Raw genomic sequence first — 15,074 nt, forward strand, 5'->3', positions numbered from 1 at the left:
TACGGAATGCAATACTCCGAAATCCACAGTGTCAGACGTCTGCCGAGAATACCAGACTTCAGGCATTACCTCTCACCACGGACAACACAGTGGCCGACGGCGTTCACTTAACGACTGAGAGCAGCGGCGTTTTCGCAGAGTTGTCAGTGCTAACAGACAAGTAACACTGTGTGAAATAACCGCAGAAATCAACGTGTGACGCACAACGAACGTACCCGTTAGGTCAGCGAGGCAGAATTTGGCGTCAATGGGCTCTGGCACCAGACGACCGACGCGAGTGCCTTCGCTAACAGCACGACACTGCTTCTGGCTCGTAACCATATTAATCGGACCCTAGAGGACTGGAAAACCGTAGTCGGATCGGATAAGTCCCGATTTCAGTTGGTAAGAGCTGATGGTAGGCTTCGAGCGTGGCGCAGACCCCAAAAAGTCATGGATCCCCAAGTTGTCAACAAGGCACTAGGCAAGCTGCTGGTTGCTCCATAATGGTGTGGACTGTGTTCACATGAAATGGACTGCCTCCTCTGGTCCAACTGAAGCAATCACTGACTGGAAATGGTTATGTTCGGTTACCTGGAGACCAATTCCAGCCATCAATTGATTGTACACTCCTGGAAATTGAAATAAGAACACCGTGAATTCATTGTCCCAGGAAGGGGAAACTTTATTGACACATTCCTGGGGTCAGATACATCACATGATCACACTGACAGAACCACAGGCACATAGACACAGGCAACAGAGCATGCACAATGTCGGCACTAGTACAGTGTATATCCACCTTTCGCAGCAATGCAGGCTGCTATTCTCCCATGGAGACGATCGTAGAGATGCTGGATGTAGTCCTGTGGAACGGCTTGCCATGCCATTTCCACCTGGCGCCTCAGTTGGACCAGCGTTCGTGCTGGACGTGCAGACCGCGCGAGACGACGCTTCATCCAGTCCCAAACATGCTCAATGGGGGACAGATCCGGAGATCTTGCTGGCCAGGGTAGTTGACTTACACCTTCTAGAGCACGTTGGGTGGCACGGGATACATGCGGACGTGCATTGTCCTGTTGGAACAGCAAGTTCCCTTGCCGGTCTAGGAATGGTAGAACGATGGGTTCGATGACAGTTTGGATGTACCGTGCACTATTCAGTGTCCCCTCGACGATCACCAGTGGTGTACGGCCAGTGTAGGAGATCGCTCCCCACACCATGATGCCGGGTGTTGGCCCTGTGTGCCTCGGTCGTATGCAGTCCTGATTGTGGCGCTCACCTGCACGGCGCCAAACACGCATACGACCATCATTGGCACCAAGGCAGAAGCGACTCTCATCGCTGAAGACGACACGTCTCCATTCGTCCCTCCATTCACGCCTGTCGCGACACCACTGGAGGCGGGCTGCACGATGTTGGGGCGTGAGCGGAAGACGGCCTAACGGTGTGCGGGACCGTAGCCCAGCTTCATGGAGACGGTTGCGAATGGTCCTCGCCGATACCCCAGGAGCAACAGTGTCCCTAATTTGCTGGGAAGTGGCGGTGCGGTCCCCTACGGCACTGCGTAGGATCCTACGGTCTTGGCGTGCATCCGTGCGTCGCTGCGGTCCGGTCCCAGGTCGACGGGCACGTGCACCTTCCGCCGACCACTGGCGACAACATCGATGTACTGTGGAGACCTCACGCCCCACGTGTTGAGCAATTCGGCGGTACGCCCACCCGGCCTCCCGCATGCCCACTATACGCCCTCGCTCAAAGTCCGTCAACTGCACATACGGTTCACGTCCACGCTGTCGCGGCATGCTACCAGTGTTAAAGACTGCGATGGAGCTCCGTATGCCACGGCAAACTGGCTGACACTGACGGCGGCGGTGCACAAATGCTGCGCAGCTAGCGCCATTCGACGGCCAACACCGCGGTTCCTGGTGTGTCCGCTGTGCCGCGCATGTGATCATTGCTTGTACAGCCCTCTCGCAGTGTCCGGAGCAAGTATGGTGGGTCTGACACACCGGTGTCAATGTGTTCTTTTTTCCATTTCCAGGAGTGTATTTTCCCTAACAACGTTGTTATGTCACCGGGTCAAAATAGTTCGCGATTGGTTTGAATATCTTTCTGAGCAATTGGTGCGAATGAATTTGGCCACTCAGATCGCCCAACGTGAATTCCATGGAACATTTGTGGGACATAATCCAGAGGTCAGTTCGTGCACAACATCCTGGACAGGCAACAGTTTCGCAATTATGGACAGCTATAGGGGCAGCACGGCTTGATGTTTCAATAGCGGACTTCCAACGAGTTGTTGAGTTCATGCCACGTCCAGTAGCTCCACTAAATCGGCCAAAAGGAGGTCCGACACGATATTAGGAGGTATCTCATGACTTTTGTCATCTCAGTGAATGCTCTGCAACCTGTTGCCAAGCAGGGTACGAGGTTGGTAAGGAGTTATTGTGGCAGGCCGTTCCATTCCTTCACCAGAATGGTTGACAACTCGTAGCTGGCCATTGTTGCATTTAGACGTGCTGCTAGTTCTCCTTACCGACATGACTTCTCACTTAAATTATTTTAGATACTTGTCGTCACTCCTCTACCTTTGCACTTCAACACTTTTACTATCGAAGGTTTGACTTTTCCAACGTAAATTCCCAAATGTGCTTTGTAGTTACATCAATCCCATATTAACCAACCGCACCTCAGTGCTCGCCATTATCCGCCTATGCTTGCTTCAACAGCGTGACGTCCTCCCCGCAATTTGAATTCCAGGCCTAAATTTTCTAGTGCCTGTTAACCTTAAATATGTTTCAGATTTAGTAATTTCGGTAGTGTTTTATCGATACCTCTTCGTTTGAGCTTACGTATTTCAGTGTCATGTCACATTTTAGAGACCGCTGTAGATCATATAAACATTCCAACGAAGCAAATTGGCCCAGTGGTTAGCACGCTGGATTCGCATTTGGGAGGACGACGTTTCAAATTCCTGTCCGGCCATGCAGAATTAAGTGTTCTGTGATATTCCTAAATCACTCCAGCAAAATGCCGGGACGGTTCCTGTTGTGTACATAGTTCCGCGTAGTCAGCACGTACACAACTTTCCCACTAGAGCGCGCCCCGCTAAGCACAACAGCGCAGGCGCAGCGCTCGTCCGTCTCCGCACTACGAGATGGCGCTGCTATAGAGACGGACCAAATTCTGCTTCCGCCAATCCGCGTATTAACGTGTAACGCAGCCAATGAGATTGCTGCTTACGTAGAACATTTTCTCCTCTCGGATCACACTCGCGCAGTGATACATGAATGCGCCAGGTATTATAACGACTGTACAGACCTCCGATTAGTCAGTCAGCATTAGTCTGTACCAGTTTGTACGAGTTCTACATTTGTCTGTACCAGTCTATTGTCAAGTTCCAGTCTGCGCCTAATAAGATTACCATATTCCTGTACATAGCCATGAAGATAAATGTATAGACACTTTTGTCAAGTATCAGACATATATGTGAGACTAAGATTAACGTACCAACACCAAAGGAACTTCAGATTGTCAATTGTAAATAGCACCCAGAACCAAGTTAAGTAATTTTTATGCTTGTTATTATTATAATAAATGTGTGTGAAAATTAATAAAGTTCTGTTTAAAGTTGGTCACCATCAATCTGCTACTCTAAGCGTGCAAGTGGCATTTCTATTGTCTGACCTAACGGCAGAAGATAAACACGCCACGATAAGACCACGAGACATATTGCTGACACTCGCCTGCTTCGTTAGAGCGACAAGTCAAATAATCTGATGGGGTGTGTACTGAAGGTCTTCCAGTACGCACACCACAGTTCCTTTGAAAAGGGCACGGCCTTTCGAAATCCGCGCTTGTTCTCTGTCTCTAATGACCTTACTGTCGAATGGACGTTAAACAACGTTTCCTCCTGTACATTCCACGTCCACCTCTTTCTGTAATTCTGCTATGCAGTGTAACAGTTCTTCTCCCTCGTATACGGTTTGGATGAATGTTTTACACGGGTATGCTATTAATCTGCGATTAAAAGTGATTTCATGTCAGAACTTATTGTTATAAAAAACCAGCTTGCTTGATTTGCAGACTTACCTGTGGGAGTCGTACTTCTTGGGCCCTGCGCTGCTTCCCTGAGTAAGAAGCGCCAGCACAATGGCCGTTAATGCCACCGAGGCGAACGCCTTATTCTGCAAAAAAACGCAAGCACACCGGGCATATCAGTCTTTAATATCATTCGCAGCTAAGTTCGAGAGTTCTGGGAGCTTGGAGAACGTCAAACTTTCGAAAATCCCAATGAAACTATGTACGTAGCAGTCTGTAAGTGATCGCGCAGAACTTGCAGCTGAATGAAATGTAGGCTCATCTCAGACTTCGTTCAGGTTTGCCGCGAGCGTATACAAGCAGATTTAAAAGGTTTCGCACTAATTGATGCAACGAATAGTCGGGTCGAAATACAAGTTTCTGTCGGTCTAGTATGAAGATTCTTTGACAATCAGGCAGTTTGAACTATGCAAGCACGCTCACAATCTGAGGATTGTGAGCATCACAACAATCAAGTGACGTCTAATAAGCCGCTAGTCCAGTTGTAAGCAGATGCTGGAAATGAATTTGTTGTGGCTAATGACCAGGACTTGAACCCTCGTTTCATGACCAGTCGCCTTAACGCACTCCTCCAGGCCGGATTCAGCATTCATTATCATTGCTTCCGCCTATCACGAAATATTCATTACATTGGCAGTAAGGTTTTATTATCATTATTTTATTGTCATCATTTCATATCTTTTGCGTATGCATTGATTTAATTCCCATTAGCTCTACCTACTTGTCAGTGATTCATTTCAATTGGTATACAGGGTCATTCAAAAAGAATACCACAACTTTAGGAATTTAAAACTCTGCAACGACAAAAGGCAGAGCTAAGCACTATCTGTCGGCGAATTAAGTGAGCTATAAAGTTTCATTTAGTTGTACATTTGTTCGCTTGAGGCGCTGTTGACTAGGCGTCAGCGTCAGTTGATGCTAAGATGGCGACCGCTCAACAGAAAGCTTTTTGTGTTATTGAGTACGGCAGAAGTGAATCGACGACAGTTGTTCAGCGTGCATTTCGAACGAAGTATGGTGTTAAACCTCCTATAGGTGGTGTATTAAACGTTGGTGTAAACAGTTTACAGAGAATGGGTGTTTGTTCAAAGGGAAAAGTTCTGGACGGCCGAGAACGAGTGATGAAAATGTAGCACGTATCCAGCAAGCATTTGTTCGCAGCCCAGGAAAGTCGATTCGCAGAGCTAGCAGAGAGCTGCAAATTCCACAATCAACTGTATGGAGAGTCCTACGAAAAAGGTTAGTTATGAAACCTTATCGTCTGAAATTGGTTCAAGCACTGTCTGCAGCTGATAAGATTAAAAGAATCGATTTCTGTGATTTTATCCTTGCTCAAATGGAAACAGATGAATCTTTCGTTTCAAAGATTGTGTTTAGTGATGAAGCAGCTTTCCACACTAACGGGAAAGTCAACCGTCACAATGTCTGTATATGGGGCACTGAGAATCCTCGGGAAACAACTCAGTATGAACGTGACTCGCCTAAGGTGAACGTTTTCTGTGCCATTTCAGCCAATAAAGTTTTTGGTCCCTTTTTCTTCGAAGGTGCTACTGTAACTGGACTACAGTATCTGGAGATGTTAGAGAATTGGCTGTTCCCTCAGCTCGAACAAGAAGCACAACAATTCATATTTCAGCAGGATGGAGCGCCACCACATTGGCACTTATCTGTCCGTAACTACCTGAACGTCAACTACCCGAGGCGATGGATCGGTCGCCAGGCAGCCCGTGACAGAGCACTTCATCACTGGCCTCCAAGAAGCCTTGATCTTACCCCCTGCGATTTTTTCTTATGGGGGTATGTTAAGGATATGGTGTTTCGGCCACCTCTCCCAGCCACCATTGATGATTTGAAACGAGAAATAACAGCAGCTATCCAAACTGTTACGTCTGATATGCTACAGAGAGTGTGGAACGAGTTGGAGTATCGGGTTGATATTGCTCGTGTGTCTGGAGGGGGCCATATTGAACATCTCTGAACTTGTTTTTGAGTGAAAAAAAACCTTTTTAAATACTCTTTGTAATGATGTATAACAGAAGGTTATATTATGTTTCTTTCATTAAATACACATTTTTAAAGTTGTGGTATTCTTTTTGAATCACCCTGTATATTCGTTGTGGCAGGGCAGACCCCTATCCTGCATCATGTTCGGTCCTCTAGTGGTCTCACTGCCGTATGGAGAACCACCTGTTTGAAAATCTTGTGTGCTCGGTGGCCCGCAGCTTCTAAGTGTTTGTTAAAAGACGTATTGCTGTACACGGTGAGCTGCATGAAAAACAGTTAATTGTAAGACCGGTATTTGGGCATACAGGCCACCATCGATGGCACCTGATAAAGAGGACAAACAAAAAAATGCAATAGTGCATGTCTTGCTGATGCCTGTAAGATCACTGAACTGGTACAGAATACAACTACCAAATTATAATGAGAACAGTGGTCTATGGAAACATGCAAATCAGGCGCAGGATGGCTATTAGACACTCTCAATGCGTCCATCTTATACCGATGGCTACTGGACTGCATAACCAACTATGGTACGACAAAAAAAGCGAAAGAAAATTTGAAAGAATCGTTCTCAAATTTTGACGCCCCGCAGGGCTCAAAGAATGCATTTCCTGTCAGAGGTCCCCTCTTGTAAAAGGATTAATATGCCGTCCCGCACAACATTATAACAGTTTCAGGTATTTTCCTGTAAAACGTTTATACAGATTCGAAATGGCCACGGGATTCGATTTTTTAAAGCGCGGAGCTGACTATAGTGGACTGCCTCCGTCAAGTGTATGAAACGTACAGAGAACATTAATGAATTAATGTTTCGTAGGTGCGTGCTATTCAGGACGTGATAATGATCGGGGTGAAGAAGGAAGCGAGTGATCATTACATTATTAAGGTATTGATTTTCCAGTTAGACAAAACACGTGTTTCTCGATCTAGTGGTGTAGATTCCAAGCTGGAACGTTGTCAAAAGGCGCCTTCAACATTCACAATCGGCACTTGGACCTTGCATCGTTTAGCTGTCAAGAGACAAGTGAACTACACTGGCGACGGTCGTAAACAAAACGGCGAAACAGATGACTGCCAATAGCTTATTTGTAGATATGTAGTGAGAGTGCGAGTGAGCCACACAGAGAGAAATCAACCGCAATTCGCCAGTCAGCACGAGAAAACGTAAGTAAATGCTGTTACAAATCCACAACTCTGTCAAAAATAGCACAGCATACTAGACAGTGTTCCATAACAAAAACTAATCTTTTTTTTCTGACGGTCGCAGGTAACTTTATATAGAAGATTAACAATAACAATTCATTTAGCAGCCAAATACAAATCAAGTACAGTTCGGAATATATTAACTGGAACATTGGTAAGTGTAAAATGGAGCATACGTCAGATTTCTTACATCAGTATATAATTTACCTTACATTATTAGGAAGTCTTCTCTGAAAGTATTTGTCTGGAGCGTAGTCTTGAACAGAAATGAACCGTGGTCGATTAGCAGTTTAGATATGAAGACAATAGAAGTTTTTGAAATGTTGTGTTACAGAAGATTTCTGAAGACTGGACGGGCAGATTTAACAACTAATTAGGAGGTACTGAATCGAATTGAGGAAAAAAAAATTATGTCACAGCTTGACTAAAAGAAGCGATGGGTCCATAGGGCGCACCCTGAGATATCAAGGTATGGTCAGTTTGATAAAGGAGGGAAGTATGGGAAGTGAGAATTGTGGAGGGATATCTAGGCCTGAAGCAGGCTAAACTGGATGTGAGCTTCGGTAGTTATTGAGAGATGAAGAAAAATGGTTCAAATGGCTCTGAGCACTATGGGACTCAACTGCTGTGGTCATAAGTCCCCTAGAACTTAGAACTAGTTAAACCTAACTAACCTAAGGACATCACAAACATCCATGCCCGAGGCAGGATTCGAACCTGCGACCGTAGCAGTCGCACGGTTCCGGACTGCGCGCCTAGAACCGCGAGACCACCGCGGCCGGCGAGAGATGAAGAGGCTTGTACAGGACAGACTAGCGTGAAGAGCTGCATCAACCCAATCTTCGAACTGAACATTACAACAACAACAACATAGTTTTGAGGTTATATTCTAGGAAAAAATGGAGTATAGACATATCTGTGTTGCAGATGACATCTCGTATTGATGCAGACTTGTGACTCATTTCATTTGACAGCCATAGGTTACATATAATGTAACAAAAGGAAAAGTACGGCCACAATAATTAATCTAAACAACAACAAAATTCAGATGTCAACATATTCATATACATAAAATTACCAAATATGCAGCAACCAGTCGCAAAATCATGTTTTATTTATTCACTTTTATTGCCTTTATGTTTGACCTCTGTTTAAGACAGTATTACTACTCACTGGACATACAGGTTAAAGTACCGATGATGGCTGTTAATCAGTTGAAATCGATTTCCAAAAGCGAATAAATAAAAGATGATTTTGCGACTGGTTGCTGCATATTTGGTAATTTTATGGTTTACGGTCGCTGCACGGCTTGGGAACCACATGGAGCTCACCATTCATATTCATATTCGCACTCCACAGTACATTTCATCTGATTGGGTTGATATTACGTTAGGCGTCAAACAGGGTTCGATCATGGGTCCCCTTCTGTTCTTGATATATGTGAATGATCTCCCTTCTTATCTTAAACAAGGAGCTAAACTGACACTGGTTTGCTGATGATACAAGCATCATTATTAATCCAGTAAAAGAAACTCCAATACAAAATGATACAAATAATGTCTTTGGAAAAGTTATTGGTTGGTTTTCTGCGAATGGGCTTGCTCCGAACTTTGAAGAAACACATTACATCCAATTTTCTTCTGCAAGGAGTACAGTTCCTTGAGTAAATATGACACATCAACAGAAGTCGCAAGCCAGAGTAGAGCATACTAAGTTTTTGGGTGTACATATAGATGAAAATCTTGATTGGAAAATTCATATTTTGGATCTCCTAATGTGACTAGGCTCAGCAACTTTTGCAATCAGAATAATTGCTAATTTTGAGGATATAGAAATTAGCAAGATAACATACTTTGCATACTTTCACTCTTTGCTGTCACACAGAATAATATTTTGGGGTAACTCAACACTTAGACAAAAAATATTCACTGCTCAAAAGAAACTGGTTTGAATAATGTCTGCGGCTCATAGTCGCTCATCTTATAGGCAACTTTACTGGCAGAAGCAAAGCTATGAGGACGGGGCGTGAGTCGTGCTTCGCTAGCTCAGTTGGTACAGCACTTGCCCGCGAAAGGCAAAGGTCCCGAGTTCGAGTCTCGGTCCGGCACACAGTTTTAATCCACCAGGAAGTTTCAGTACCCAACCAGTCTGCGTGTTAGACACAATGGACCTACACCTTGTTTTATGATCTGGGGTTTGATTTTCTATGACAGCAGCAGAACTCTCATGGTTATCCCATGCACCTTGACTCCGAATTTGTACGTCACTCTGGTGATTCGGCCTGTTGTGCAGCCATTGATGAACAGCATTCCAGAGGACGTTTTCAAACAAAGTAACTCTCGCCCACACGCCGCTCTTGTAAAGCAACATACCCTACGGATCGTCGACATGTTGCCTTAGCGTGCTCCACCACCAGATTTGTCTCCAGTCGTCGGACGACAACTGCAGCGTCATCCAAAAACAGCATTAACGGTCCCTGGATTGACCAATAAGTGCAACAAGCACGTAACGCCGTCCCACAAACTAACATACGACAACTGCACAACACAATGCATGCACGTTTGCATTCAACATCCTGGCGGCTACATCTGTTATTAATGTATCAGCATTTCACAATTGCAGTGGCTCATCTCACGCTCATATTAACCTGTGATCTTGCAATGTAAATGATTTAAATGTGTTACTTACGAGGTAACCTCACCATCGCACTCCCCTCAGATTTAGTTGTAAGTTAGCACACTAGATAGGCCTTGAAATCTGAACACATATAAATCGAGAAAACAGGAACTATGAAAAAAATAAGTAAAATATACAAACTGAGTAGTCCATGCGCAAGATAGGCAACATCAAGGATAATAAGAGGTGAGGAACGCCGTGGTCCCGTGGTTGGCGTGAGCAGCTGCGGAACGGGAGGTCCTTGGTTCAAGTCTTCCCTCGAGTTAAACGTTTACTTTCTTTATTTTCGCAAAGTTATGATCGGTCCGTTCGTTCGTGGGCGTATCCGTTCACTGTAATAAGTTTAGTGTCTGTGTTTTGTGACCGCATCGCAAAACCGTGCGATTAGTAGACGAAAGGACGTGCCTCTCCAATGGGAACCGAAAACATTTGATCGCAAGGTCATAGGTCAACCGATTCCTCCACAGGAAAACGCGTCTGATATATTCTATACGACACTGGTGATGGCATGTGCGTCACATGACAGGAATATGTTGTCGACCCACCTAACTTGTACACTTGGCGAATGGGTAAAAAGATTCTTCTACGTTTCCGATTTAGGTGTTCTTGTGGATGTGATAATCATAAATAAAATAAAATAAATTAAACTCTTCACTCGAGGGAAGGCTTGAATCAAGGAGCTTTCGTTCCGCAGCTGCTCACGCTAACCACGGGACCACGGCGCTCCTGAGCTCACGTTCTCCTTGATGTTGCCTAACTTCCGCATGGACTACTCAGTTTGTATATTTTGCTTATTTTTTTCATAGTTCCACACAACTTCTTCTTGTTTCCTCGATTGATATGTGTTAAGTTTTTCAAGGCCTATCCACTGTGCCAACTTATAACTAAATCTGAGGGGGGTGCGATGGGGAGGTTCCCTTGTTAGACAAATTATTCCCCAAATTTCATTATGTTGTGTTGGCAGAAGAGCCAACAACGTGTTAGTAGAGGAGGCCGAAATCCACGCGTTTTAGCTCACGCAGGCAGTCGTGAGGAGGGAAGGACTATACTGACGTGAGGTCTGGAACATGCCAAGGAATTAGAATTCACAAAGCGGACGTAATTAGTTCGATATTTAACTTTAATCCATGAATGATGAACGTCGCTCTTGACGGTACATGATTCACAATATTATCTGTTCAGAAGACATTCATAGTTACTGAATATGGCGCCTTGCTAGGTCGTAGCAAATGACGTAGCTGAAGGCTATGCTAAACTGTCGTCTCTGCTAATGAGAGCGTCTGTAGTCAGTGAACCATCGCTAGCAAAGTCGGCTGTACAACTGGGGCGAGTGCTAGGGAGTCTCTAGACTAGATCTGCCGTGTGGCGGCGCTCGGTCTGCAATTACTGATAGTGGCGACACGCGGGTCCGACGTATACACTAAAGGACCGCGGCCGATTTAAAGGCTACCACCTAGCAAGTGTGGCGTATGGCGGTGACACCACATATTACATTAATTATTTTTTGGTGTTGCGATTACATCAAAGGTCAAAAATGGAATAAATATAAATTGTGTTTTAGCAAGGAGGTGGATCCTTGAAATTCGTTATCACTGCCGTACTGGTAAGTCCGCGCGAGCTGTGTGACTCACCTGTGCCATGTCTCGCCGTCCTGAGGTGCCGTGGTGCGGTGAGTGAGTGCTCGGCTGCAGGACGTGGGCCCCCACTTATAGCCGCGGCTGTCGCGGGACGCGTCACGCCGCCTCCTCTTGTCTTGCGTTCTTTTACGCACGCGTGCTCCTGCGTAGCGGATGCTGCTCTCTGCCGGGGGAGGAGAAAGGCCAAACGCCGCGTCACGCAACGCGCCCGTACAACGGCCGTGGTTAAATAACGCCACATTCATAGCTAAAGGATGTCACTAATCTAAATACACTACTGGCCATTAAAATTGCTACACCAAGAAGAAATGCAGATGACAAACGGGTATTCATTAGAAAAATATATTATACTAGAACTGACATGTGATTACATTTTCACGCAATTTGGGGCGATAGATCCTGAGAACTCAGTACCCACAACAACCACCTCTGGCCGTAATAACGGCCTAGATACGCCTGGGCATTGAGTCAAACAGAGCATGGATGGCGTGTACACGTACAGCTGCCCATGCAGCTTCAACACGATACCACAGTTCATCAAGAGTAGTGACTGGCGTATGTGACGGCCACTTGCTCGGCCACCATTGACGAGACGTTTTCAATTGATGACAGATCTGGAGAATGTACTGGCCAGGGCAGCAGCCGAACATTTTCTGTATCCAGAAAGGCCCGTACAGGACCTGCAACATGCGGTCGTGATTTATCCTGCCGTAATGTCGGGTTTCGCAGGGATCGAATGAAGGGTAGAGCCACGGGTCGTAACACATCTGAAAAATAACGTCCACTGTTCAAAGTGCCGTCAATGCGAACAAGAGGTGACCGAGACGTGTAACCAATGGCACCCCATACCATCACGCCAGGTGATACGCCAGTGTGGCGATGACGAATACACGCTTCCCCGCGATGTCGCCAAACACGGATGCGACCATCATGATGCTGTAAACAGAACCTGGATTCATCCGAAAAAATGACGTTTGGCCATTCGTGCACCCAGGTTCGTCGTTGAGTACACCATCGCAGGCGCTCCTGTCTGTGATGCAGTGTCAAGGGTAACCGTAGCCGTGGTCTCCGAGCTGATAGTCCATGCTGCTGCAAACGTCGTCGAACTGTTCGTGCAGATGGTTGTTGTCTTGCAAACGTCCCCATCCGTTGACTCAGGGATCGAGACGTGGCTGCACGATCAGTTACAGTCATGCGGATTAGATGCCTGTCATCTCGACTGCTAGTGATACGAGGCCGTTCCGTAATACCCTCCTGAACCCACCGATTCCATATTCTGCTAACAGTCATTGGATCTCGACCAACGCGAGCAGCAATGTCGCGATACGATAAACCGCAATCGCGATAGGCTACAATCCGACCTTTATTAATGTCGGAAACGTAAACGTGATGGTACGCATTTCTCCTCCTTACACGAGGCATCACAACAACGTTTCACCAGGCAACGCCGGTCAACTGCTGTTTGTGTATGAGAAATCGGTTGGAAACTTTCATGTCAGCAAGTTGTAGGTGTCGCCACCGGCGCCAACCTTGTGTGAATGCTCTGAAAAGCTAATCATTTGCATATCGCAGCATCTTCTTCTTGTCGGCTAAATTTCGCGTCTGTAGTACGTCACCTTCGTGGTGTAGCAATTTTAATGGTCAGTAGTGTACTTTTGTTGTTCAAAGATGACCGGTTTCAACACTCTTCTGCTGCCATCATCTGATTTCTTATAAAAGTGCCCCAGTTGTTAAAATGGACACAGTTGATAAAATGCTCGGTCCCATGCTTGCCGCACGGCACTCAGCTGCTGGCGAGTGTTAACACAAAGTCGGACCCGCTAAAAAGTTACCTATCTCGGTGCTGGATGGCGTAATGCACTAGTACAAGCGAACTGATCATTTTCTGTGGTTACAGGCGTGAGGCGAGTTTTGGAGTGTCATGTTCGTCGCTGGTATGCATGCATGTTACGCGCATGTTATGAACTGTGTCCATTTTACAAAATGCGTGCATTTTAACAACTGGATTTTTGTCCAAATATGAGGGGCGTTTGAAAAGCCCGTGCAAAAATAAAAACTACTTACGTGTTTGGGGTAAACCTTTTTTTATTTTTCGACATAGTCTCCTTTTACACTTATACGCTTCGTCCAACGCTGTTCTAATTTGTTGTTCCCTTCCAAATATTAGGAATTGTCCAAGTCTGCAAAATAGCTATTAGTTGCTGCAATCACCTCCTCGTTTGAAAAAAATCATTGACCCGCCAGCCATTTCTTCAAATTGGGGAACAAATAGCAGTCCGAGGGAGCCAAGTCTGGAGAATAGGGGGGATGTGAAACGAGTTGGAATCCTATTTCCATTAATTTTGCGACCACAACTGCTGAGGTGTGTGCTGGTGGATTGTCGTGATGGAAAAGGACTTTTTTGCGGTCCAATCGTCGGCGTTTTTCTTGCAGCTCGGTTTTCAAACGGTCCAATAACGATGAATAATATGCACCTGTAATAGTTTTACCCATTGCAGATAGTCGGTGAGGATTATCCCTTGCGAATCCCAACAGGCAGTCGCCATAACCTTTCCGGCCGAAGGAATGGTTTTCGCCTTTTTTGGCGCAGATTCTCCCTTGGTAACCCATTGTTCAGATTGTTGTTTGGTCTCAGGAGTATAGTAATGTATCAATGTTTCATCCACAGTGACGAAACGACGCTTAAAGTCCTGCGGATTCTTCCTGAACAGCTGTAAACCATCCTTGCAACACTTCACATGATTCCCTTCTTGGTCGTCAGCAATCGCGGAACCCATCTTGCGGATAGCGTTTTCATGTCCAAATGTTTATGCAAAATATTATGTACTCTTGCATTCGTGATGCCCACAGCACTAGCAATCTCACGCACCTTAACTCTTCTGTCACCCATCACCATATCATGGATTTTATCAATGATTTCTGGAGTCGTAACCTCCACAGGGCGTCCAGAACGTTCAGCATCACTTGTGTCCATATGGCCACTCTGAAAATTTTGAAACCACTTATAAACTGTTCTAATCGAAGGTGCAGAGTCACCGTAATGTTTATCAAGCTTCTCTTTAGTCGCCTGAGGCGATTTGCCTTTCATAAAGTAATATTTAATCACCACACTAAATTCTTTTTCGTCCATTCTTTGACAATCATTCGACTTCCTTGATTCACACGAATGCCAAACACAAATAAATAGATCAATATGGCTGAAACTTGGTGTGCGTTCTTTCCAGAGATGCTACTAACTAAACATGTCCTCGATACGCGTCGGTGGTGCCATCTCTGGGACTTTGCACGTTCAAACGCCTCTCGTATGTGCACCAATGGAGTGTCTTTTGTGCTCTGACTTCATGTATTGTAACATGACAATTTTATAACACATTCCATGAGATCATTCGATGGTAGCATTAGACTGTTGAAACTGGTCTCCTCTGAACAATAAAAATGTCAGCACAGCCATCACGGCTTACGAAATGCGTT

General features: G+C 45.5%; 1 protein-coding gene across 1 annotated transcript in view; it reads right to left on the reverse strand.

The window, feature by feature from the left end:
* LOC126238458 (uncharacterized) overlaps positions 1-11,639 on the reverse strand; it is a 62,027-nt gene extending 50,388 nt beyond the window's left edge. The window contains exons 1-2 of the mRNA XM_049947792.1: positions 11,598-11,639; positions 4,075-4,169 (exon numbers count right to left, since the gene is read on the reverse strand). Coding sequence (XP_049803749.1) covers positions 4,075-4,169; positions 11,598-11,606 — 104 coding nt within the window. The 5' untranslated portion in view covers positions 11,607-11,639. The remainder of the gene's footprint in view (positions 1-4,074; positions 4,170-11,597) is intronic.
* Positions 11,640-15,074: the final 3,435 nt, after the last annotated feature.

This window comes from Schistocerca nitens, chromosome 1 (assembly GCF_023898315.1).
Source record: "Schistocerca nitens isolate TAMUIC-IGC-003100 chromosome 1, iqSchNite1.1, whole genome shotgun sequence".
Classification (NCBI taxonomy): domain Eukaryota; kingdom Metazoa; phylum Arthropoda; class Insecta; order Orthoptera; family Acrididae; genus Schistocerca; species Schistocerca nitens.